This window comes from Equus quagga, chromosome 14 (genome assembly GCF_021613505.1).
Source record: "Equus quagga isolate Etosha38 chromosome 14, UCLA_HA_Equagga_1.0, whole genome shotgun sequence".
Taxonomy (NCBI): Eukaryota; Metazoa; Chordata; class Mammalia; order Perissodactyla; family Equidae; genus Equus; species Equus quagga.
Window position 1 is genome coordinate 53,145,938 of NC_060280.1, and position 24,021 is coordinate 53,169,958.

Genomic DNA, 24,021 nt, shown 5'->3' on the forward strand with positions numbered 1-24,021 from the left:
AGTTTTTTGCAGGTATTCTTTTAACCTCTCCACCTTGAGCAGATAGTGGACTTTATCTCTGGTCTCCAGGCCTGTGTCCATGACTTCTAAAATTCAGGTTCACCAGCATCAGGGAACTTGAATGGCTTGCTTGCCATTCTCTCACCCTTAATGTGGAGAAATAAAAACCTTTCTGGATTTCTTAGGATTCCCGTAAGAAGCCTCAGTCTTATGTGACTTCACATCATGAGAATTAGCTTTGTAACCATTTGTCTAGTTAATTGCTCAGATCAGAAACAATAATGAAATTTCTATTATCTCTCTAAGAGGGCCAAAAGTTACAGCCTTGACTAAGTTCCTGTTAAGCCCCAGGGTGCTAGAGAGACTAGAGTGTTGTCTCCCTAGGTATTTACATGTTAAAAGGGATAAAGCATCTCTAGATCACTTGGCTCCTGGAGAGATTTTATTTACACACCACAGTGTTGGTTAGAATTCAAACCCATTAGTATCCTAGAACATCCTCTTTGGAGGGGAAGAGGACAGTTGTCTCCTTCCTCTTTAGAAGTAGAGAATAACCGCTTCTCCCATCCCTTGTATTCCGCACCTGTGGAGTATCTGGCTACTTGCTTAGGATAATTGATCTAGGCCTCATCTGGTCACCCCAAAGGTAGGGCATAGGACAAGGGGGTAGGGGCAACACACATTATTTATCGTGAGGTAACTGATAAATAATCTATCTCTAATCTAGAATACCTTGTGTTCACACACAGGATGAAATTAATGAATATGAAGAGTAAAACCCCAAAACTTAGTGTTTGAATAATTATTTCTTACTTTCTTCTCAGCCTGTGGTTGCATTTGGGTATATTTAAGAAGATGCTTTAACTTATTCAACGTATTTAATTGTTTTCAGCAGTATCTAGTTCTGCTAAAAACAGAAGTGGAAATTCTCTACTTCTTATTTCGAGCAATTATAAAGTAAGTTCTGTGTGTCTCTTAAGTTATTATGCTTTGTTTGTAGACTCTTTTTCTGTTAAGTAATGATATTGTGCAGTGTTGGAATTTTTTTTAATTTTCTCATTGAATCTGTACACTGATTGTTGAAATGCTGTTACTTTTAGCCTTAAAGTTATAAACCAGTTTTCTCACTCTATTACAATAGTTGGGCTCTTCTCAAACTTTAAAACAACACATACACACACACACACACACACACACAAGAACATTTTGTGCTGTCTTATTGTCTTTCTAAGAGTCACATAAGCATAGCAAAAGGCATTCCATTGTCATGGAAAAATATACCTTAGGAGGTCATGGAAGAAAAGATAAGCTATTCATTTTAGGTCCATTTTGAACAAAATGTCCTTCTATTATTTCCTCCAAACAGGTACAAATTCTCAAATTTTGTGACATTCTTTATCATTCTTCATAATCCACTCTTCTCTATCACTTTTTTTATCTTGCTGAAACTGATAAAATGTAACAAAATAACTTCACATAGAAATGCATGATGTGCCTGGCACATAGTCACTACTCTAGAATGTTAGGCACTCTTCCCCTTAAATATCACGGTCTCTATTAGGTCTCTGAATGTGAGATTGTGTTATCATTCTATTATTCTACTAAATTACCTCTTTTCCTGATAGCTTCACACAGCAGCAGTATCATTTCTCTGGCCAAGTTGTGTAACAGATAGCCTATTAAAGATACTTTCCTAGAAACAAATATGGTTTTATTAATATGCCGTTTTTGTATTAATTACTGAGTTTTGAAAAAAATTTGTCATTTTGTTTTACATACTCAAGTTATATAGGAATAATGGCTTTCTGTCAGAGAATGAAGGGATACAGACAAAGCTAAAGGTCCTCTTGACAGTGATGTCTGAGAATCCTATACCTCTCTCCCTAGGGGTAACTACTGGGTTTAGTCTTTATTAATATCATAGTATTGTAAATAAAAGCCATGAAATTCTCAAGGCATATAAAATTAGCAAATTTATATTTAAAACAAAAGCTCCTTTCTACTAGCATTCCCTAGCTGCTTCTCGATTTTTCTTTTAAAAAGATGTAACAGCTTATGACATCAACTTCAGTGCATCATCTCAAAATACCCCCCTCCTCTATCTTTCAGCCTTGGCTTTACTTACCCTACTAGCCACCAGCAATTTTGCCTTCTATTTCAATTCTTCAACATTTCTGATTTAAACAATTTATTGGGTAGTTAGCACGCATTTGTCCTGGTTGAGCTCTGCTTGCTCAATTAAGTAGTATACCTTTAATTCTAACTAAATTATATGAAATGAGCATTAAAACATGACTGCTTTGGTTTTCTTTGATCCACCTGATAACCTGATATGAAAAGGAATAGTTGTCGCCAGGTTTAGGAATCTAAGCTATACATATAATATATATGTGTATATATATATATAATTATGTACATATACATATAATGCATGTATTATATACGTGCAATTATAATATTATATAAATATATTCTGAAAGATCCGATGCACTGAAACTGATAGGATATGTATCTGTGTGTATGTATACATGTGTGTGTACACATACACACATACACACACGCATATGCCCTGCTCTCCTCTGTGTTGGCACCATTTTTCATACAGCCTCTCTCTTTATTGTCACAAAATGACTACACCTGTTCTCTACCTTATGCTCTCTTAGGTTCCAGTGAAAAGGAACACATCTCTTTATCAGAAAACCCAGCACAATTCTTACCATGTTTCATTATCTCTGTTTGGTCGTGTGCCATCCCTGAGCCAATCGCCATGGTCAGGAGAAGGCTCTAATTAGTTAAGCTTTATTAAGTCACATGCTAATTTGTGGAATTGAGTTGAGTCAACTCCACCAGAAACGTAAGGACTAAGACTTGGGAAAGGTTGTTTCTGCCCCAGAGAGATATTAGGACATGATTTTCTAAAGAAGAATGAAGGGTTACTGGAGGGCAAAAGTAAAATTTCTACCACATGAAAATGAAGATATTACCACTTTTTCTATAGCCCTTATAGAGCCATCCCACTTTTGTTTGTTTCTATATCTGATTTTCTCTTTTGCTTTCTAAAACGATTGTGGGTTGAGTCTTTTAATGTCTTCCTCTGTATCATAGAAAATGTATCTTGGACAAAGACATGATCATATGACAAGGAAAAAAAATACCTCTGTCCAGTTGCTGATTACTGTTTTATAAGCCATGGGTAAATATACACATAGAGACTGTAACTCGTGTCTTGTTATTTCATTGAATCGCAGATCTGGAAAGGACTCTAATGTTATCTAGACCAGTATATGAATCTCCATAGCATTTTGAATAAATAATAAGCTGAGAGGTTGGCAAACTACAGCTTATGGGCCAAATCTGACCTGCCACCAGTTACTGTAAAGACAATTTTATCGAAACCCAGCCACACCTATTTGTTTATATACTGCCTGTGGCTTCTTTTGCACTACAACAGCAGTTGAGTAGTTATGACAGAGATGTTATGGCCCACAAACCCTGACATATTTACTGTCTGGACTAACACAGAAAAACTTGCTAACCTCTGGTCTAGTCATTGCTTAAATTTCCCTTGGTGACAGAAGGTCTCTCTCTTCCTAAGAGAGAACCATTTCCTGAAAGCTCTAATTATTAACATAAGAAAAATAATACTTCCATGTGTCATCCATTTTATGTAAATACATTTTAATATATCCCACTTAGGAAGTTATTTCAGTTAAAACACAAAAATCTTGGATTCACACCTAAATTGCACCAAATTAGACTAATTTTTCTTACCCAAAAGATATTCCTTGCCTAATAATTGGGTTTGTTGTTGTTGTTGTTGTTTTTATGGAGGTAACAGTGGTTTATAACAGTATATACATTTCAGGTGTACATCATTATATTTGGACTTCTGTATAGACTACATTGTGTTCACCCCCAAAATCTAGTTGCCATCCATCACCATACAAATGTCTCCCTTTATTGCTTTTGCCCTCTTCTCACCTCTCTTCCCCTCTGGTAACCACCAATCTATTCTCTGAGTCTGTGTGTGTGTTTGTTGTTGTTTTTATCTTTCACATATAAGTGAAATCATACAGTATTGCACTTTCTCCATTTGACTTATTTTGCTTAATATAATGCCCTCAAGTTCCATCCACTTTGTCACAAATGGCAGGATTCTATCTTTTTTTTATGATGGGGTAATATTCCATTGTATCTATATAATACCACATCTTCTGTATCCTTTCTTCCGTCTTTGGGCATTTAGGTTGTTTCCAAGTCTTGGCTATTGTGAATAATGCTTCAGTGAACATAGAGGGGCATATATATTTTTGAATTAGTGTTTTTGTGTTCTTTGGATAAGTATCCAGAAGTGGAATAGCTGGATCATATGGTATTTTTATTTGTAATTTTTTGAGAGATCTCCATGCTGTTTTCTGTATCGGCTGCACCAATTTATGTTTCCACTAGCGGTGTATCAAGATTCTCTTTTCTCTGCATTATCTCCAATGCTTATTTCTTGTCTTTTTAATAATAGTCATTCTGATAGGTGTGAGGTGATATCTCATTGTGATTTCAGTTTGCATTTCCCTAATAATTAGTGATGTTGAACATCTTTTCATGTTCCTGTTGGCCATCTGTATATCTTCTTTGGAAAAATGTCTGTTTAGATCCTCTTCCCATTTTTTAATCGGGTTGTTTGTTTTGTTATTGTTGAGTTGCATGAGTTCTTTATATATTTTGGATATTAATCCTTTATTGGATATATGATTTGCAAATATCTTCTCCCAAATGATAGGTTGTCTTTTTGTTTTGTTGATGATTTCCTTTGCTATGCAGAAGCTTCTTAGTTTGACATATGGTTAAGTTTTAAAATATACGTAACCTTTTTCCCCTAGCAGCTCCAAAATCAAATAATGATTTTCTCTGAATTCTCTTAGCTTTTCAATAAAAAGATGAACTTTAAAATGTCAAAGCCATTCTTTGAAAGTACACGGTTCAGTCAATTGTATTCACTCATAAAAGAAGCTTTTCTTATAATAATCAATTGACTAAATATATGACTATCATCCTTTGATAGATTTACCAAAAATCATCCTATATAGATGTTGTAATTTACTCTTGGTGATTTTAGCTATATTTGAATTATAAATAATAATTTGAGATCTTTTAGTCTTAAGATTATGTAACACTCTAACATGTTACTACTGCTATAAATCTTTCCTACACTTCATTCTTTTAGAATGTATAAAGCATATTTATTTTTAGAGTTAGAGTTATCTTACTCTTTTTTTTTTTTTAAAGATTAATACCTGAGCTAACAACTAATGCCAGTCTTCTTTTTTTTTTTCCTGCTTTTTCTCCCCCAAATACCCCCAGTACATAGTTGTATATTTTTTAGTTGTGGGTCCCTCTAGTTGTGTAACATTTTATTAACATTTTGTGAAGGCTTGTAGGAAATATGTTATAATATATATTACAGTACACTTTGCTATCTTCTGCTATATTTTTTCCCCTCATTAATTTATCACAGCTTATATTCTGCAGCTTGCCTTACTATTCTTCATTTTTTCTTCACGATGTTTTTTCATCTTTCATTAGTCAAATACTTTTTGAGACCTTACTGTATGCTATTTTTCCCTCTGTTCTTTTGTTCTTATAGCTGAACTTATAGCATTTTACTTGATAGCCTCCAGACCAACACTGTGTGATAGAAATATAATGTGAAACTGAAATGCGAGCCATATATGTAATTTTAAATTTTCTAGTAGGCACATTAAATAAGTACAAAGAAATAGGTGAAATAAATTTTAATAATATATTTTATTTAACCTGATATATCCAAAATACTAGCATTTCAACATGTGATCAATATAAAAAATTATTACTGTGATATTTTACATCCGTTTTTCATATCGAGACTTTGAAATCCAATGTATGTTTTATACTTGCTGCACATCTCTAGACCATAGTGCTTACTTGAACTCTCTTTGAATTTTAAGTATTCTTGATCACTACTCTTCTAAATAAACCTTTTTAAAAGTTCAGTACAATAAGCTTTCTATTTTCTTGGATTGTAGATAGATGGAATATTGCTTGAATGATCTAAGATTGAGTGTTCTTGTATAAAGTAACAGTGCAAACTGCAAATTTGTCACATCAACTTAATAAAATGGTTAAAATCCACAAAATCTACTTTAAATAAACTAAATCATTTTCTAATCTTGCTTAGTATCAGATTGATAAATATTTAAATATCATATATTATTCACTTCCAGGACTGTTATTTTAACAGACGGAATTATGGAAAGTCTACAATGCAAATTTTATGTCAGTTTTATTACTTAGTTGATTTAGGTTGGAGATGTGTTTAGTATTATTTATTCCATGCTCTGGCTCAAATGGTTAATTCTATTTCAATCTCAGGGTAATAATTTTAATTAATTTTTGATGTTATAGTTTTTTTCTTTTCTAGATTTGGTTTTGAGTTTATGACCAATTATTTATTTAAGTATGTACATTTATATGTATATGTCTCAAAAATGATTTCAGCAGCTTTAATATTTTAAATATAGCAATAATAGAAATAAAAATGCCTAAATTTGAGCTCATAGCCTAAATCTGTCTTCAGGAATGATCTTATGCCAATAAAATTTATTTAACGGTGATTTGTTTAATGGTAATAGTCATGCTAGATCATCATATTATTTAATTATTTATCATGCTAAATAGATGAAAAAGAATCAATGCTCTTGTACAATATAAGAATGTGACAACCATTAGAACAAAGAGAAGGGATCCTTAACGAGGATTGTAAGCAGCGTATATAAAGAAAATTAGGATAATGGATAGTAGGTAAGAGAAAGGACTTCCCAAATTTATCTCTTGACAATTCTTTGACACTTTTAGAGTACTATTGAAGGTGAATTTTTGTCTTCTTAACCACATAAGCTGTTTAGAAATAACCAAAATTCCTTGAGTTTTTGTTAATAATTTGATATATGTAATTTATATGAAATTTGATAAAATTTCGTATATCAGAGCCTCTGTTAAAAGTATAGATGTAGAAATAAATACTTAGATATAATATTCACTAGTCTTTAGTACAAGATTTTCAGTGTGGTTTTCTTTTATATATATATATATATATATATATACAAGTAATTTTCAAATTGGATTAAATGTCTGTTCACATTTTATTTCAAAGCCATAATTTCTTTTGCTATCTTTATATTGATAGAGTTGTAGTGTAGCTGTTCTGCTCTCTTTGCATTGGCTTATATGGTGCCATTCTTTCCATTTTTCCTACTATATTGGCTACTGCTTCTCAGTGTGGTTACCCTTTCTTAATTCCCACCTGCTATTCTCATTTCCCACCCCACACCACTTTAAATGTTGGTGAACTCCAGAATTCCCTTCTTCTGTAATTACAAATTTAATACATTTGGCCATTCATAAATCAAGAGTATTTTAAAACAGGATAGAACAACAAAAGGTTTTAATAACTCTTGAAGTATTTTACTATATCTGTGGTTTTTGTTACTTTTCAGTAAATGTGACGTATTATTCTTTTAGAATTCAAACCTGATTCATCAGAAAGTGTCTCCTCCTAATGATCGACAAGGATCTCCTATAGTATCGTTCATCGTTCTTGAGCAATTTAATGCCATTCGCTTAGTACAAAGTGTTCACCAATCTCTTGCTGCTCTCAGCAAAGTCATCAGAGGAACTACATTATTGAGTTCAGAAGTACAGAAATTGGCAAGTGCTTTGTTAAACCAAAAGGTAAGCCAGTACTAAATATTTGTGTTTCTATTTCATTACTAAAAGTGACTCTTTAAACATGTATACATTTGTCAGAAGTCTTACAGTTAATCATAATAGAAAACCCAAGTTAAACTAGCTTTAGCCTTATAGGGATTAATTGGCTGATGTACCTGAAGGATCCAATGGTAGCTAGCATTAAGTCAGCTTGATGCAGGAGCTTAAAGTTGTCATTAGGATGTCAGCTTCTGTTATTTATCTATCTATCTAGTCATATTGTGTGTGTGAGTGTGTGTGTATAAACACATACATATGCATTACACATACACACATCCTCCTTGTTGAGTTCACTTTTGGGCAGATCCTCTATACATGGTGATATCCTAGCAGCCTGAGTCTTATATCCTCTGATTTACAAGTCCAACAGAAAAAGCATCTGTTTCCTGGTAACTCAAGCAATCTTGGCATTAGCTTTGATCCAAACTGATTGGCTTGTGTTTTAAGCCTAGTTCCATACTAGTTCTGTGGGCAGAGCATGCAAAACTCTCGTTGGCTAAGACTTCAGTCAAATTCCTATGCCAGGAGCTGGGGATGGATTCAGCTCCATCAGTAACACATATACTGCAAGTAGGGGAAGGATAGTTACCCTGTAGAAAATCAGGGTACTTTTAGAAGAAAGGGTAATCAATACATCTCGTGCTGAATAATTGGATCATTTTAAAAGATAGCAAAATCCATATATTCTCGATCTGTTGGATAGAAACAAAAAATATGAAATATCTTCCATAGATTAACTTTAGCTATTTGGAGAATATAAACCTTGCAGAACTTGGGATCTGGAAAAAATTTCACTAGAATCTATAGGAATTTAGAAGAAAAGTCTTTGTTTTTTCCTGCTGTTTCTCCTCAATATGGAGAAACATCTCATAGTCAGCCTTAAAGTCTTCTCTGTTTGAATATAAAAAACAGCCTTCCTAGAACTTCGTAGATCTTACTGATTAACATAAAAAAGATTTCTGTCTTATTCAGTTCAGGCTGCTCTAACAAATTATAGACTGGGTGGCTTAAATAGCAAATATTTATTTCGCACAATTCTGGAGGCTGGAAACTTCAAGATCAAGTCACCAGGAGATCTGGTGTCTGGTGAGGCCCACTTCCTGGTTTGCTGATGGTTGTCTTCTTGCTGTGTCCTCACATGGCAGAGAGGAGAAAGGAAGCAAGCTCTCTCCTGTTTTCTTTTGAGAGCACTAATCCTATTATGAGGGCTATTATGAGGTAATTATCTCCCTAAAGCCTCATCTCCAAATATCATCACATCAGGGGTTAGGGTCTCAACATGTGAATTTGGGGGGACACAAAGTTTCAGTCCATCACAATATCCAATTCTTTTCCACATATACAAAAAGACCTTCTCCCACAACCTATCTTCCTTTCCCTTTCCCTTGAAAAAAATCAGCTTTGCACTGTTTACTGAATTTAAATAGTTTTTCCTTTATGTACAAATTACTATCCTGTTAATCAACTGTGATTGTCAAAATACTGTATTACTGTATTATACTACAAATTGTAATTAATTTGTCTTTAATTTGAAGTAGGTATATCAATCTTGAAAGCTCTTTGACACAATGAAGGAACCAATGGAAAAGGATCTAAGAGCTCTGAAGAACTTTACATTAATTAACTCGTTTAACCACCACATTAGCACAAGATGGTGCTACTATTATCCCCATTTTACTGAGAGTAACCTGAGACAGAGGAGTGTTAAGTAACTTAACCACAGTCACACAGTGAACATGATACTGAACCTCTTAATCTCAGGTTCCTATGCCTGATGCGCACAGTAAGCCAAACACTGAGACATGGTGCTTGGAGATGGAGAAAGGTTTATTTGAATTGGCCAAAAGGAGAAGGTGGGAGGATGAGTCTTCTCAAATCCGCCTTAACAAGAGAAGAAGGCAGGGGGTTTTGTAGGGCTGAGGAGTGTGGCAGTAAGAGTTTCAGAGAAACAACCAAAGGGATAATCCATGTTTTTTTCACTCCTAATAAGCCTCTGGGCAATCTGACTTCTGGGCATCAATGGCGGCTGGGGGCTGGTTATCTGGTGATCCTTGAAGGCATTCTCTTTCTTCTGTAAAACAAACTCATAAATCCTTGTGACCCTTGAGTTACCCCTCAGGTTAAACAGGAAAACAGCATATTGACGAAATTAACTTCTTTTCATAACAAGGTGGAAAGGTAATCTTATCGAATATTTACAGGTATCGGCTTCAAGTAGTGACAGAGTCAGGATTTGAACCTAGGCAGGTCTCGTTGCCATAATAAATGTAAATGATTTAAATTTATTTATCAAAAGATAAGTACTCATGAGAGTGTATTTTTTACTGTTCTGTTTTACACAAGTCATGTTCTTATACTTGCTGTTTAAGGGCAAAATATATGATATAGACTAATTTACAGTTGAATTAAGACTAGAAGGAGGATAGCAATAATATAAGAACATGGTATACAATGAAGTGTCGTAAAATTAAGGTAAGATCAGATTTTGAGGTCTTTAAGCCAAAAAAAGGAGTTTGGATTCAATGCTGTAGACATTAAGAATATTTTTATGTAAAAATAATGCCTCAAAATGACCAAGAGTGTGGCCTCTGGAATAAATCTGCCTGTTTGAATCCTCTTCTACCACTTAGTAGCTGTGTGACCTTGGGCAGGTCGCTTAAACCTCTCTAAACTTTACTTTTCTCATCTGTAAAATGAGAATAATAAAGGTACCAACTTCATGAGATTGTTGTGAGAATTAAATTAAATCATGGATAAGGTGCTTGCCTCGTAACCAGCACTTTATAAATATTAGTCTTTTTTAAATCATTACTTTAGGAGAATTTCATAATGTAAAGAACAGCTTTTAGAACATTTCTCTGGTAACATTGTGCAAAGCGAATTTATAGAAGTAGGGATACCATGTGGGTTACTATTTATTCATCTCAGTAAGAGGTGGCTAGGCTGTAGGATAGGGTAGTTCAAGAGGATTCTATGTGGTATTAATGAGAAATATGAGAGGCAATTGGCAAATGTGGTCTTTTGTTTTGCTTCTACTATTAATTGAAATTATTAAAGGGTGAAGCATAAACACTTGAAAAAATGAACAATTTAACTCTACATCATTTTTTATGATTGTAATATAATGTGGCTTACATTAGATCATACTGAAGGATAACAAAGAACTAAATGAGCTTTATTATATGAAACACTTTCCTTGATTAAGACCAAAGGATATTTTAGAAAAGGGGTCCTAGATTTTTAATTCTTTATAACATTTCTTTCTCTTCTATTGACCCATTAAGATCTGCTAAGTATTTCTGTATTTAATATAGCAACAGGACCTGATGACTTATTTCTTAATTAAAATGTGTTTATGTAGGATGTAGACAATCGCATTATTAATTTATTAAATTAAGTATTCTGCATTACACTTTGAATTAAGAAATACAGCCTTTGAAATATCACTATTTTTGAGATATTTTTATAATTGCATGAAGATGAATTTGTTAAAATTCTTTCAGAGGATGAAAAATGTTTTGCAAAGCACATTTAAATTGTTTCACAGACAGTGTTTGGAAATATTTCAGGGTGTTCGATGAAATTCAGGTGAGACTAGGCTGACTTTCACTAAGGGAAAATCAGTAAAATAGTTTCTGGCATTTACTTTCTAATGAATTTTACCAAAAATTGTGAATTTAGTACTATCCCATTTATTTCAGGGTGAAAACTTGATTTTTTATTACATTTGAATGTGACAGGTTCTGTATTATGTGATATGATTTAATGTAATTTAGTGCTTGACATTTTCTTTACTGTGTCTGACATGATTGCAGTAGGAATTTTCCTAGAGAGAATTATGACTCTTTTATTTCCTTGACAGTTTCTGGTGATCTGAAATTTTCTTTGTAAAAAGTCACAGTACTTGTAATTTGTTAAAATACTGTTATTCTTGTATTACATATTAGGACATAAGCATTAAATCATAATTTAAAAGATACAACAAAAATTAAAAAGATACAACTCTAAAGTGCTTCGTCTTTCTTGCTAAGAGAATTAAGGGAACTAAGAGAATTATAGTTTTGTAGAAATTAATAGATTGTATTGCTTTTTTAAAAAATTATTTTAATAGTACTCTTGTAAAGCCAACGTATGTATTGGCTATACATTTCAATTTATCCTAATGTTTTGGGTAGTAATACTAATGGCTTTCTAGTTTTTTAAATTGGGGAATCCCTCAACAATATAGCAAAATTGCTAGTGGATCCTAAGTCTTTTTAAAAGTTTCCGAACAACTGGTTTTTAGCCTTTTTTGGATCACTGACGTCTTTGAAAATTGAAGGAAAGAGATGCACTCTCTTAAAATATGCATATATATATATATATATATACTTACAGAATTTTATTTTATAACTTCAGGACATGTAAGAGTTAAGCTCTCCTCTGCTATACGGATTTTTCCTTTCATTCCTTTCTCTACCATGGCCTTCTTTATAGCAGTGTTTCTCAAAGTGGCCTCCAGACCAGTAGCATCAGCATCGACTGACAGCTTGGTAGAAGTATGAATTCTTGGGCCCCACTCCAGACTACTGAATCAGAAATTCTAAGTGTATTACCCTGCAATTAGTGTTTTATCAAGCCCTGGAGATGGTTCTGATGCATGGTAAGGTTTGAGAAACGCTGTTCTGTAGTCAGAACTCCCGTCAAAAAGGACATTAGCACCTGCCACATCACCTTTCTGCCATCTCTTGCTCCTCTTTGTCCACATCTGTGATCACCTCCATCATTGATCTTCAAGTCTTTGGGGGGAAAGAAAAGATGCTAATTCTTATAAAATGGTTGAGGACTCCATTTTTTCTTAAAGATTCTCTTTTTAAAATTTGTTTATGTAGCTTCATGCAAATAATCACTTAGGAAAGTCATACCCAAACTCTTTTACCAAATGATAATTATTAATGTTGAATAATTTGTGTTTTTCCATTAGAATAAAGTAATAGCTTATGTTTTACATAACACTTTACCAGTTATAGAGCACTTTTGTAGCCCTTATCCAATTTACTGTTCTCATCATCCCCCGTTTACTTAGATTAGAAAACTAAAACTAAAAGGAGTTGCTATCCTGGTAAAGTGTCAGAACCCATACTGCAATCTTGATGTCATGTTTCCTAGATCAGCGTTCTTTCCATTTCCTCTCTCATTGAATATTTTGTTAATTTGATAATGCAGCTAAGTGGTAGTCATTGTTATAATAGATAGTTATCAGCTTTGTGTTGACTGAACTCCACATGCTCCTCTCCAAAGGCCTACCAAATACTGCAATGTAACTCTCCCACCGCCTCATCTCTAGCTTGACTTAGGATCCGAATTTGATTGTATAGACTTATAAATCAATTCCTACTGATCTATGTAAGAACAAAGAGAATATCAATATATAGAAATCGGTTGTATTTCTATACAATAGCAATAAATGCTATCTTATAGCATTTATAATATCAAAAATGAAATTGTCAGCAATTCCATTTATAATAGCATTGAAAAGAATAAATACATGAGAATACATGTAACAAAAAAAGAGCAAGACTTGTACACTGAAAGCGGCATAACAGCCTTGAAAGAAATTAAAGAAGATTAAAATAAATAAAAAGTTATCCTTTGTTCATGGAGAAATAGAAAACTGACTACATGGGTACAGAGTATTTTTAGAGGGGGATGAAAATGTTCTGGAATTAGATAGTGGTTATGGTTGTACAACCTTGTGAAACTACTAAAACTCCTAAATTGTGTACTTCGAATGGGTGAATTTTATGGCATGTGAATTATATCTCAATAAAAAAAGAAGTTTTTAAAAATCATAATGAAATAGTACTGCACACCCACTAGAATGGCTTAAATTAAGATGACAAATCATATTAAGTGTCGACATGGATGAGAAACAGCAGGAACTCTCATATACTGCTGATAGTTTGGCTTTTTCTTAAAATGTTAAATATCTACTTAGCATATTAGCCCACTATACCACTCATGGTGTTTACCTAAGAGAAGTGAAAGCATATGCCCATGCAAATATTTATGAATGTTCATAGAAGCTTTATTTTTAATAATCTAAAACTGGAAACAACCCAGATTCCAACAGATTAAATGATAAATTCTGATGTCTCCATAAAATGGAAAGCTAATCAGCAATAAAAAGAATGAATACTGATTTATGTAACAACATGGATGAATCCAGTGTTGTGCTAGCAAATGTTAGCAAATGCTAGCAACTGGCTCTCTATAAAAAGAAACCCTGATCTGTAGCATTTGCTGATTTCCATGGTGTAAATACTCCTATAATTGCTGATTTCAAATTATCAATTCAAGGTCACTGAACGGAGTTGGGAAGAGATGCCCATTAGCACACTATGACTAGTATTCCTACCATACAGATACAATAGATAAAAATAATCTCAAACACATAGATAATAAGTCATAAAATAATTAGGAAGTGATGAGTTTTGAATATTTGTTTGGTTTGTTTTAAATAAAATTTATTTAGTTGTAAATTCTTATCATTTTAAATATTGGCTAACAACTGGCTTGCATAAATCATAAAATTTTAAGAATCAGCTCACATGAGACTTTATAAGCTGATTCTGTTGCATCACTGGAAAAATCTCAAAATAATTATACATAGCAAAAGAAAGAAGGTAAAAAGTAATTTTTTATTTATTTGGTATATAATTCTAGAAAATTCAAACTAATATTTTTTCCAGCTTTTTTTGGGGGGTGGGAGGGGAGGGAAGATTAGCCCTGAGCTAACTACTGCCAGTCCTCTTCTTTTTTGGTGAGGAAGCTTGGACCTGAGCTAACATCTGTGCCCATTTTCTTCTACTTTATATGTGGGACGCCTACCACAGCATGGTGTGCCAAGTGGTGCCATGTCTGCACCCGGGATCCGAACCGGCGAACCCCTGGCCGCCGAGAAGCGGAACGTGCACACTTAACCACTGCGCCACTGGGCGGACCCCTTTTCCAGCTTTTCGAAGTACAATTGACCAATGCAGACTAATACATGTTAATAGCAGATAGCAATTGGCTGGAAAATAGGCTTTTGATATAGGTCTCATACATTATAAAGGGGAACAAAGGAACTTTGGGGGTAAACATATTATCAATAATTTTTGGTTATATTTTGAGTTCACCCTACGTAAGTTTAATACTATTTAGAGCCTAAAGTGAATGTATTATTTTTAATTTAGGAATTATTTACCAAAACTTAATGTAGCTTGGATGAATATGTACAAGATTTTTAAACACATATGCACGTAAGCACACAAAATCTATGGCTAAATGAATGTATCACAAAAAACAACACAGAAACAGTTTGTAGATTCTTAAAACCTCAGGGAATATAAAAGCATAGAAATTTGTTATTGAACATTATCTTGAAATAAATTTCACAGAAGTACATAAAGACAAATACTAAAGAAACATCTATTTTAAGAAGGGTACACATTTTGAATAGAATTTCTCATTCCTCACCAATAGCCATTTTCAATCATCAGATTCTTTCCTCAAGATACCTTTATTATTTCAATATATGATACTACTCGTCACAACAGCTCTATGTTTTACCTATTATCTACTTTGTTTATTTCCTTGCTTTAGTTTTTTGGTAATTCTGGGTTAATTTAGTTAAATTTTGGTGCTAACGAGGTCAGGATTCAATCCCTAAATTGACCACTTTGCTTCCAATTGTTGTGCGAATTTGAACTTTTTTTTAATAACTTGAATGACCTTCTAATTTATCATTCAAACCAGTATAGTTTGAGAGTTAAACAGCCTCCTTCCTGGGTTAAAACATCATCTTTTTTTTTTTTTTTTTTGAGGAAGATTGGCCCTATGTTGCCCATCTTCCTCTTTTTGCTTGAGGGATATTGTCACTGAGCTAACATCTGTGCCAATCTTCCACTATTTATGTGGGACACTGCCACAGTGGCTTGACGAGTGGTGCTAGGTCTGCACCCAGGATCTGAACTTGTGAACCCCGGGCACTGAAGTGGAACGTGGGAACTTAACCACTATGCCACCAGGCCAGCCCCAAAACATCATCATTTTTTAAAAAATCATTTATTTTAAACTTACAAATCTGAAATTTGGGTAGGCCTTGGTAGAGAAAGCTTGTCTCTTCCACACAGCTCACTCACATGGCTGACAAGTCAGTGCTCTTGGAGCTAAGAGCCTTACTTCATCTCCACATGGGCCTCTCCAAAAATTGGGTTTCACAATGCGGTGGCTGCGTTCCAAGATCAAGAGTCTCAAAACACAGGAAATACAAGCAACCCATTTCTTAAGGCCTGGACCTGGAAACTGGCTCAGCATCAGTTCTGCTCTATTCACAGACCCTTATTTAAGGAGAGGAGCACAGCATTCAGTGTCTGTGACTTGAGAGAAGTGTCAAAGGATTTGGGGGTCACATTTTAAAATCACCACACCTGTTTCAATTCAAAGCACAGTTCTGGCACTTATCCACCATATTCCTAAGAAGGCTTACTTTACTCATCTAAAGTAATTAATTGATCTAGATGTTTCCTAAGGTCCTTTTCCATTGTAAATTCCATTATCTTATAATTTCTATTTTCCATACATTGTTTATACTCTAGCCTAGAGTAGTTTCTCAACTATAGAATCACTCAGTGTTTTGGGTGATTCCAATATTCCCTCCTTATTACTACACTTCAGAAAAATAAGCTATTAAGAAGCTTGAATGATATTTACATATTATTTGGAAAACCCTTACAGAAAAGGTATAATATTATAATGAACATGAACTTAAAGAATATTGTGAAGGAAAGAAGTATGCATTAATGGAGAATGCAGTTAATATTAGGTCAGATATTAAAAAGATAACTTTTTTAGAATGGTTTTATTTATTTAATTTTAATTTAGAATCTTTCTTCTCTTTTCATCATATATGTCAGTGTGGTTTTATGGATAAAATTTCCACTGTACTGCTCTATTTATAGCTTAAAGAATTTCTGTAGGGACCAAGACTGGTTGTTTTTTATCTTTACCACTTAAAAATGAATTTGTCAAACTTAATTTGATTTCATTATGCACTAAATATTGTTTGAAGAAAACGTGGTTTGCAACTTTCTGTATAGCAGTTTATGTTCATTTGTTTATTCTTTCAAGAATTTTTGCTTTAAAAAAATCTCTTAGAGAAACAGATTAATTCGTATTGTCTCTATCATTTAATTTTAATGAGTTAGATCAAAGAAAAACATTTAACTTAATGGAGTGAACTCATGACACACATAATGCAAATTATGCCAAAATATTTTCTCCATCACGCTAATGTTAAAAGGTCTTTTATATAGAATAGTGTGTATGTACACTTAATTTGGAACATTTTTAAATTGCAGTGTCCCCTCACATGGCAGAGCAAGTGGGAAGGTCCAGAAGATCCCTTACAATACCTTAGAGGTCTTGTAGCTCGTGCCCTTGCAATACAGGTAAGACTAAATTATTTAATAATTGTATTGTATGACTGTATGACTATTGTGTTATAGACGCGCATGTGCAGATAACCTTTTTTGCTAGCAACTAGTGAGAATATTATGATTTTGTACATAAGTCACCATAGATTCATTTCTCATTCTATCATCTGTGATTTTATATAGCACTCTAAAAAAAAGAATGCTCTTTCTGCTTAGTGTGGCTTTTTGTAATTTTTGAGAATTTACAGAAAAATCTATAATTTTGATATAGATGGATCATATAAATGCTAACTGAAATTGATTTATAACTGTGACTGTTTTGCTTTAGGGTGTATCCTTCCTATCGGGAGCTGCTATTTTTCTTTCAAATTGTTCAAGTTTTTTCACAGTTACCCAGTCAGGTAACTACAGGAAAATTGAATAGAATGAGGAGTGATACAGAGGGAGAGAGAGCGATTTTTTTTAAGAAACATCAAATAGTATAGATTAGTTGGTGCTTGCAATATACCCCTTCTCCCATGTGGTTTTTGCACTGTCTTTACTGCCTCCTCCCTCTGCTCGTTGTGCCTGCTTCACAAACAGCATTTACCACATCAGCTTCTAATATCATGTGAGTAACTTAATCACTGCCCTTCTAGATGCAGAAGTTTTCATCTATGCTTTTCTTTTAGTCTAAGCGCATGCATCTGTCTACATCTTTAACTTTGTTATCACTTGCTACTGCTCCACCTTTGAACCCCTAAAATGTTCATATCACTCTTGGACCACACCACATTTCACTCTCAATTTCTTGCTTATTAGACATTCCAGACTCATCCTGCTTGGTGTTCTCCCAGTCTGTTCACTGTCTTTCCTCATCCTGCCCAAGTTAGCCTGGAATCCATGGCTTGTAGCTTTAACCATTCTCTTTCTGGCATCTTCACTTATCCTAACTTTCTTTCCCTCGTGCTTCATCCTTCCTGAAAACCATTGAACTTGGATTAGTCTCTGTCTATACACAAGCTCCTGAGCTCTGCTATTGACACTTCAGATATAAAGTGTCCAGTATTGGATGGACCCTGAGCACTGCTCCTATATTCCACAATGATTGTCTCAAACATTCACTTCTTTCCTGAAGACACCATTCTGTCACTGCCTCCCGTTTCCCTTAGCAGAATACCTTGCTTTACAGAGAAAATTCAAGCTATGAAATATGACCACTTGAAAATTCCTACTCTTCTCTCCCACCTGCAAATTTGTCTGAACCCACTTTCATCATCTTTGTTCTAATACAACAGAAGTTGACCTTCTGCTGTTTAAGGCACATCCCAAGACCTTTATATTCAATTCCATCTGCTCTCATTTCTTTAGACACTTCCTCCAGGAAGGTCTTCACTTGTTCTTCCGTCTTTTCATCTTTTCTTCTTTTCTTACTCTATCCTGTCAGCGTACAAATGGGACTCCTTTGGAGGAGTCAGGACTCATCTGAATGTTTGTTTGACTTCTAGTATAAGCAGTCTCTGGGCTGTAGGATTATTGGAGAAATAATTGCTGGATCTGAAAATGAGAGTAAAATTAGCAGGTAGAGAAGAACCAGGCAAGCACTCTGATTTACTCAGGTTTCTATCTGCTGTGTATATGCCTGGACATAATTTATCAATAAATGCCAAAAAGAATGAAAGGAAGGAAGGTGGAAGGGGAAAAGGATGGAGAGGGCAGAGAGGAAGGACAAATTAGTCCATCAGTGATCTTAAAAAAATATAGAAATGCTCTGAAGTTCTTGGTACGGTATAATTGCATAGCTGTGATAATTTATCACTTCCTGTATTTGTCCATATTGTTTGCTTTAGATTATTTTTGTAAAGGGCAGAAACTTTTTTTATATGCTGCAAATGGTAGCCTGTTTTACACTGTATGTGTAAGTACACTTAACGAATTATGCTATGTGCATATAACAATAAATAGATTGATACTGAAACTAATTTTTAAAACAACTTTACAAGAATTGTAATTTGTCTGGCATGATTATTCTTACTGAGTATATGGAGTACTGGTCATCAAAACTGAAAACTTTTCCGTTCTGTAATTTTCTTAAAAGCTTTATAGTCATTTAGCCTTAATTCTAATGATAAAATACCCTCAAGATAGAATTTAGGCTTGACCATAGCTTATCTTTTGTCCTTCCAACCCGTGAATGTGTAATATTCTTCATTTCTATCACCACTTAGGAATATGGAGGGTTTTTTTATTGTTTTGTTTTTCTGCCTTAATTTTTACAAAGATGTCCACCTCCCTAAGGTAACCTTTGATGTTTGGGATTCACTTTCCATCTATTCAAGGGTCTGCCAGGTCCTTTGTTTTCATATGTACCTTCTCTGTTTCATAGAGACATATCCAGAGCAACTTGTGAAGCTGGAGAAACCATATGGCTACCTAGGTGGAGAATAAAGAGATGAGAACATGGGTGGGCAGGGAGAATTAGAAGTACTAGTTGCAAAGATCTGTGAAAATGGCAGCTTTTGGTTTCTTATGAAAGTGTAACGATCAGACTGAATCCAAACTGGTACACAGAAGCTTGAGCCCAGTTCCAGCCCTAGTTAAAGATCCCAGAGCCTTTCATTTTAGGCCATAACATATAGGGAAACCGAACAAGCTACTGAGAGTGTCATATACAGTGCCTATTCATTACAGGGGTTTTGTACCAATAAAGTGAGACTGACTGGAGTCAAGGATGGCTTTCATTTATTCATTCAGTCAAGAATATAGTAAGCAGCTGCTGTATGCTAGGTTCTGAGTGAAGTACTGGAGATAACATGCTCAATAAATTGATATAGTTCCTGCCTCACAGAATTCATTTCTTACATTCATTCACTTTACAGTTAAAAATTCTAGGGGCTGGCCCCGTGGCTGAGTGGTTAAGTTTGCGTGCTCCGCTTTGGCAGCCCAGGGTTTTGCTGGTTCGGATCCTTGGTGCAGACATGGCACTGCTTGTCAGGCCATGCTGAGGTGGCATCCCACATGCCACAACTAGAAGGAGCAAAAACTGAAATATACAAGTATGTACTGGGGGGATTTGGGGAGAAAAAGCAGGAAAAAAAGAAGATTGGCAGCAGTTGTTAGCTCAGGTGCCAATCTTTAAAAAAAATTCTATCTTGGTGCCCAAAACTGTGCTGAGATTGCTGAATGTAGAATGGTAAACCAAATAGATATACGTTGTGTCAATTTTTAGAACTTAGCTTCTGGTAGGTTCCTTGTGTTTTGTTTTAAAATTTATAATGACTTTTTGAACTCTGCACAGTTTTTTTGTCCTAACTCAAGCCAGTGGCTGGAATACTCATATACTATCAAATCTTGCCATTTTTTTCTTTTTATGGTGAAATTTTGTTGTTTATATCAGCTCTTAGGGACCTTGAAGTCTGGGGAAATCTGAGCAATGAAGAGAATTAGTTATTGTTCTTGTTATTATTAATAAATATCATTCAGCATGACATATAAACTATCCTTAGAGTTATCAGGAAAGAAAGACAACTAAATAAGCAACAACAATCAAAACAATAAAGCAAGTACTATAGGAGTAAATAGTGATTCTAGGTTGTGGTACCTCTGCTTAGGGCTGTCTCCTGTCCCCACGGTCCCCAATTTTGTCCTCCTGCAATAGCCTGAATTGTCTGAATTAGGCCTAAGTTGAGCACTAGGTACTAGACTGCCTGAGTACTCCTTCTACCAGCAGTTGCTAACGTTATGTTACTCCTTCCCACAGCTCCCACCCTGCAATGCTAGGAAGCAGATTTTTCCTCTCACTCTTGTGTTTTCCTGACACTCTTTTTAGATGCTGCTTCCTGTCTTTTGTTCAAATTAATATTCAGGCACACAGTTTCTAGCACGTCTATTAAGATGTTTCCTGTTAGCTTAGCCACTAAGATTGCTTCTTTAGCTTTTTACATTGCTTTTACTTCTATTGCCCACCTCAGGAAGACTGGTTCTTCAGTGAAAAAAATCGGTGAGCCCCTAGCTCTTCCTTCTTGTACTTTCACCCTTACTATCTTTAAGGAATTACAATGGCATTTCTAGATCCAGAAATGTCTCATTATGCCCTATTTGGGTTCATATAAATAGCTCTTCTCACTTCCCTAGCAGTAAAATGTACTTGTTACCTAATTTGAACTTTAGATCATTTTCTTTTCTTTCAGTGTACCACTTCAAACATGTGTTTAAACTTTTTAAATGATCCAGTGAAGGATAGAAAGAGAAAATGAACATTTATAAGAACTGAGCACATATTAGATGCCAGGCATATATGTGTTTTACGTAGAATCTAGTAAAATAACATATGAGGTAAATGTTTTTTCCATTTTTAAAGGTAGGAAAAATAAAACCCCAAATTCAAGAATAGTTAAGTAGTTTATGAAAATTATGTGGTAAATGAGAGAACTCACAACAAAGTACCATTTCTATAATAACCTGCCAGAGTTTTTGCTCATATCATAATCCATTAGCAACATTTTTTAAAAATGGTCACATCCTCCCCCTTGAAATCTTTTTATAAGTTGGCCTCCAGTTCACCACACTCTTCTGTTTTCTTCTTATCTGTCCGCTTTGCTGGCCTTTCTTCTCCTTCATCTCTAATGTTGGATTCCCTAGAGCACAGCCTTCTGACCTTTCCTATCTGTACTCCGCCCCTAGTGATCTCACAACTTTGAAACTCATCTAAACTTTGATGATCCTCAGATTTAAGCTCTAGCCCAGTCCTCTCTCCTAACTCTCGTGCATACTCAGTATTTTTACTCATGTTTTTAATAAACATCTCAAACTTAACATATTCAAAATTGAACTTCTGCCGTTTACCAAAAAACTTGTGCTACCCAAAATCATTCCCATAAAAGTAAATGCCAGCTCCATCTTCTTGTGGCATAAGCCCAGTCTTGGAACCCTTGTTAACTCCTCTCCTCTCATAGTCTGCATTCTACCAGAAAAATTATCTTGCTTCTGTGTTCAAAACATATTCAGAGACACCTCTCACCACTTTCACTGCTACAACCTTGACTGAAGTCATTATTAATGCAGCTGCCACCTAGCTAGTCCTGCTTCCACCCTTGTCCCCTTTCTAGTTGGTTCTCAACCCAGCAGTCTAAATCTTCTGGTTAAAGCGTAAGTCAGATTATATTATTCCTGTCTTGGAAATAGCCCCATGACTTCTCATCCGATCAAGAGTAACGAAATCCTTAAAACAACCTACAAGTTAAGATCAGGCCCATTACCTCCGTGATTTCCTCTCCTACTTTTTGCTCCCTCATTTACTCTGTTCCGGCCATACTGGTCTCCTTGCTTTTCAGTGAACAACCTGGCACACTCCCTCTTTATTCTTGCTGTTTCCTCTACCTGGAATGCTCTCCTCAGATATCTTTAGGGAGGTTTCTTTATCTTCTTCAGGTCTTTACTCCAACATCATCTCCTCCCCAGAGGCTTTCTTTGACCATCCTATTTCAGATTGCACCCCTGTCCCTTCCTTGATGCTTTTTATCTTCTTTCCCTTCTTTATTTTTGCCCATAGCCTATATCTCCACCTAATATTCTATACATTTTACTTATTTGTTTTATTTATTTATTTTCTATGTATTCCACTAAAATGGAAGCTTCATAAGGATGAGATTTTTGTCTGTTTACTGCTCTATCCAAGCATCTAAAACAATGGCTCACACAAATAGACTTTTCAATAAATATCTGTTGAATAAGTGAATGAGTCAGTCAACCTTAGGGTCGTTCTTAAGCAAACTGACCTCAATCTCTTTCATGTTTCCCAGTCATCAGGCTTTAGCCTCCTGAGATGTATTCTGTAGTATCCATGATTTGTTTCTGAGATTTTAGCTTCTATCTAAGTCTACCGAATAAACATTATAGTTTAACTTTATATTCTTACTCCACAATCTAATATTTGAAGACTTGTTTTATTTTCTCATAATATCCCATACTTTAAAAGTAATCATATTAAAATTGCATTGTTTATTTTTCATTCATTTTCTGAGGTGTCTTACTCTATTTTAGAAGGTTCAACAGTACTTTGCGTGAAAAAGGAAACTATCTTCCTAACTCTTTATTTTCTCTAGTTTCCCATTTAGTAACTCTTACGGTCCTTAATTCCTTTAGTAACTCTTACAGTGTTTTACACATAGTATGTACTCAATAAAATTATTCATAGACTTACATAAACAAAATTGAAAAAGTAGTCTGTATGTGGTTTAAAACCTCCAGCACCTCTATTTTTATATACTACGTTCAGCTAGAAGAGCTACCTTATGGATGTTTTTTATTCATATGTATTCATTAATTTATTTGTTCATTCAGTGAGTATTTATTGAACTTTTATTGTGTGCCACCCACTGTTCTAAGTGCTGAAAATACACAGTAGTGAGGAAAACATGAAATTCCTGCCAACAGGAATCTCTACATTTAGTGAAAGAGATAGATGATAAACAAATAAATATGTTCATATTAGAATTATACAGAAAAGTGCATCTTGGCAAAATCCTGAGTTTTAAGATTAATATACAGCCAAACTTTCAACTAGATTGTCACCATCATAGAATGAACTTAGGGTATATGTTTCAGATTTTATTCAGTAATGTATAGCTATTACGATAGCAGTAGTATTACTGACTTTTTAGAGTCAGATTTTGTACAAGGACAGTAATTTCTCAACACTGGCAGCTGATAAATTCTGCCTATGGTCAACTATCCTGCACATTTAGAATGCTAAACAGTAGTCATAGTCCATGATGATCTGCAG

The 24,021-nt window shown here is 34.6% G+C and overlaps 1 protein-coding gene across 5 annotated transcripts in view; it reads left to right on the top strand.

Moving 5' to 3' along the window:
* Positions 1-24,021, top strand: part of DYNC2H1 (dynein cytoplasmic 2 heavy chain 1) — a 289,228-nt gene that overhangs the window by 220,166 nt on the left and 45,041 nt on the right. For 3 of the 5 annotated variants that reach the window (XM_046637538.1, XM_046637540.1, XM_046637539.1), the window contains 2 exons: positions 7,555-7,764; positions 17,184-17,273. In XM_046637538.1, coding sequence (XP_046493494.1) covers positions 7,555-7,764; positions 17,184-17,273 — 300 coding nt within the window. Of the gene's footprint in view, positions 1-824; positions 958-7,554; positions 7,765-17,183; positions 17,274-24,021 lie in introns of those variants that run through there. The other 2 variants (XM_046637542.1, XM_046637543.1) reach the window with 2 other exon arrangements.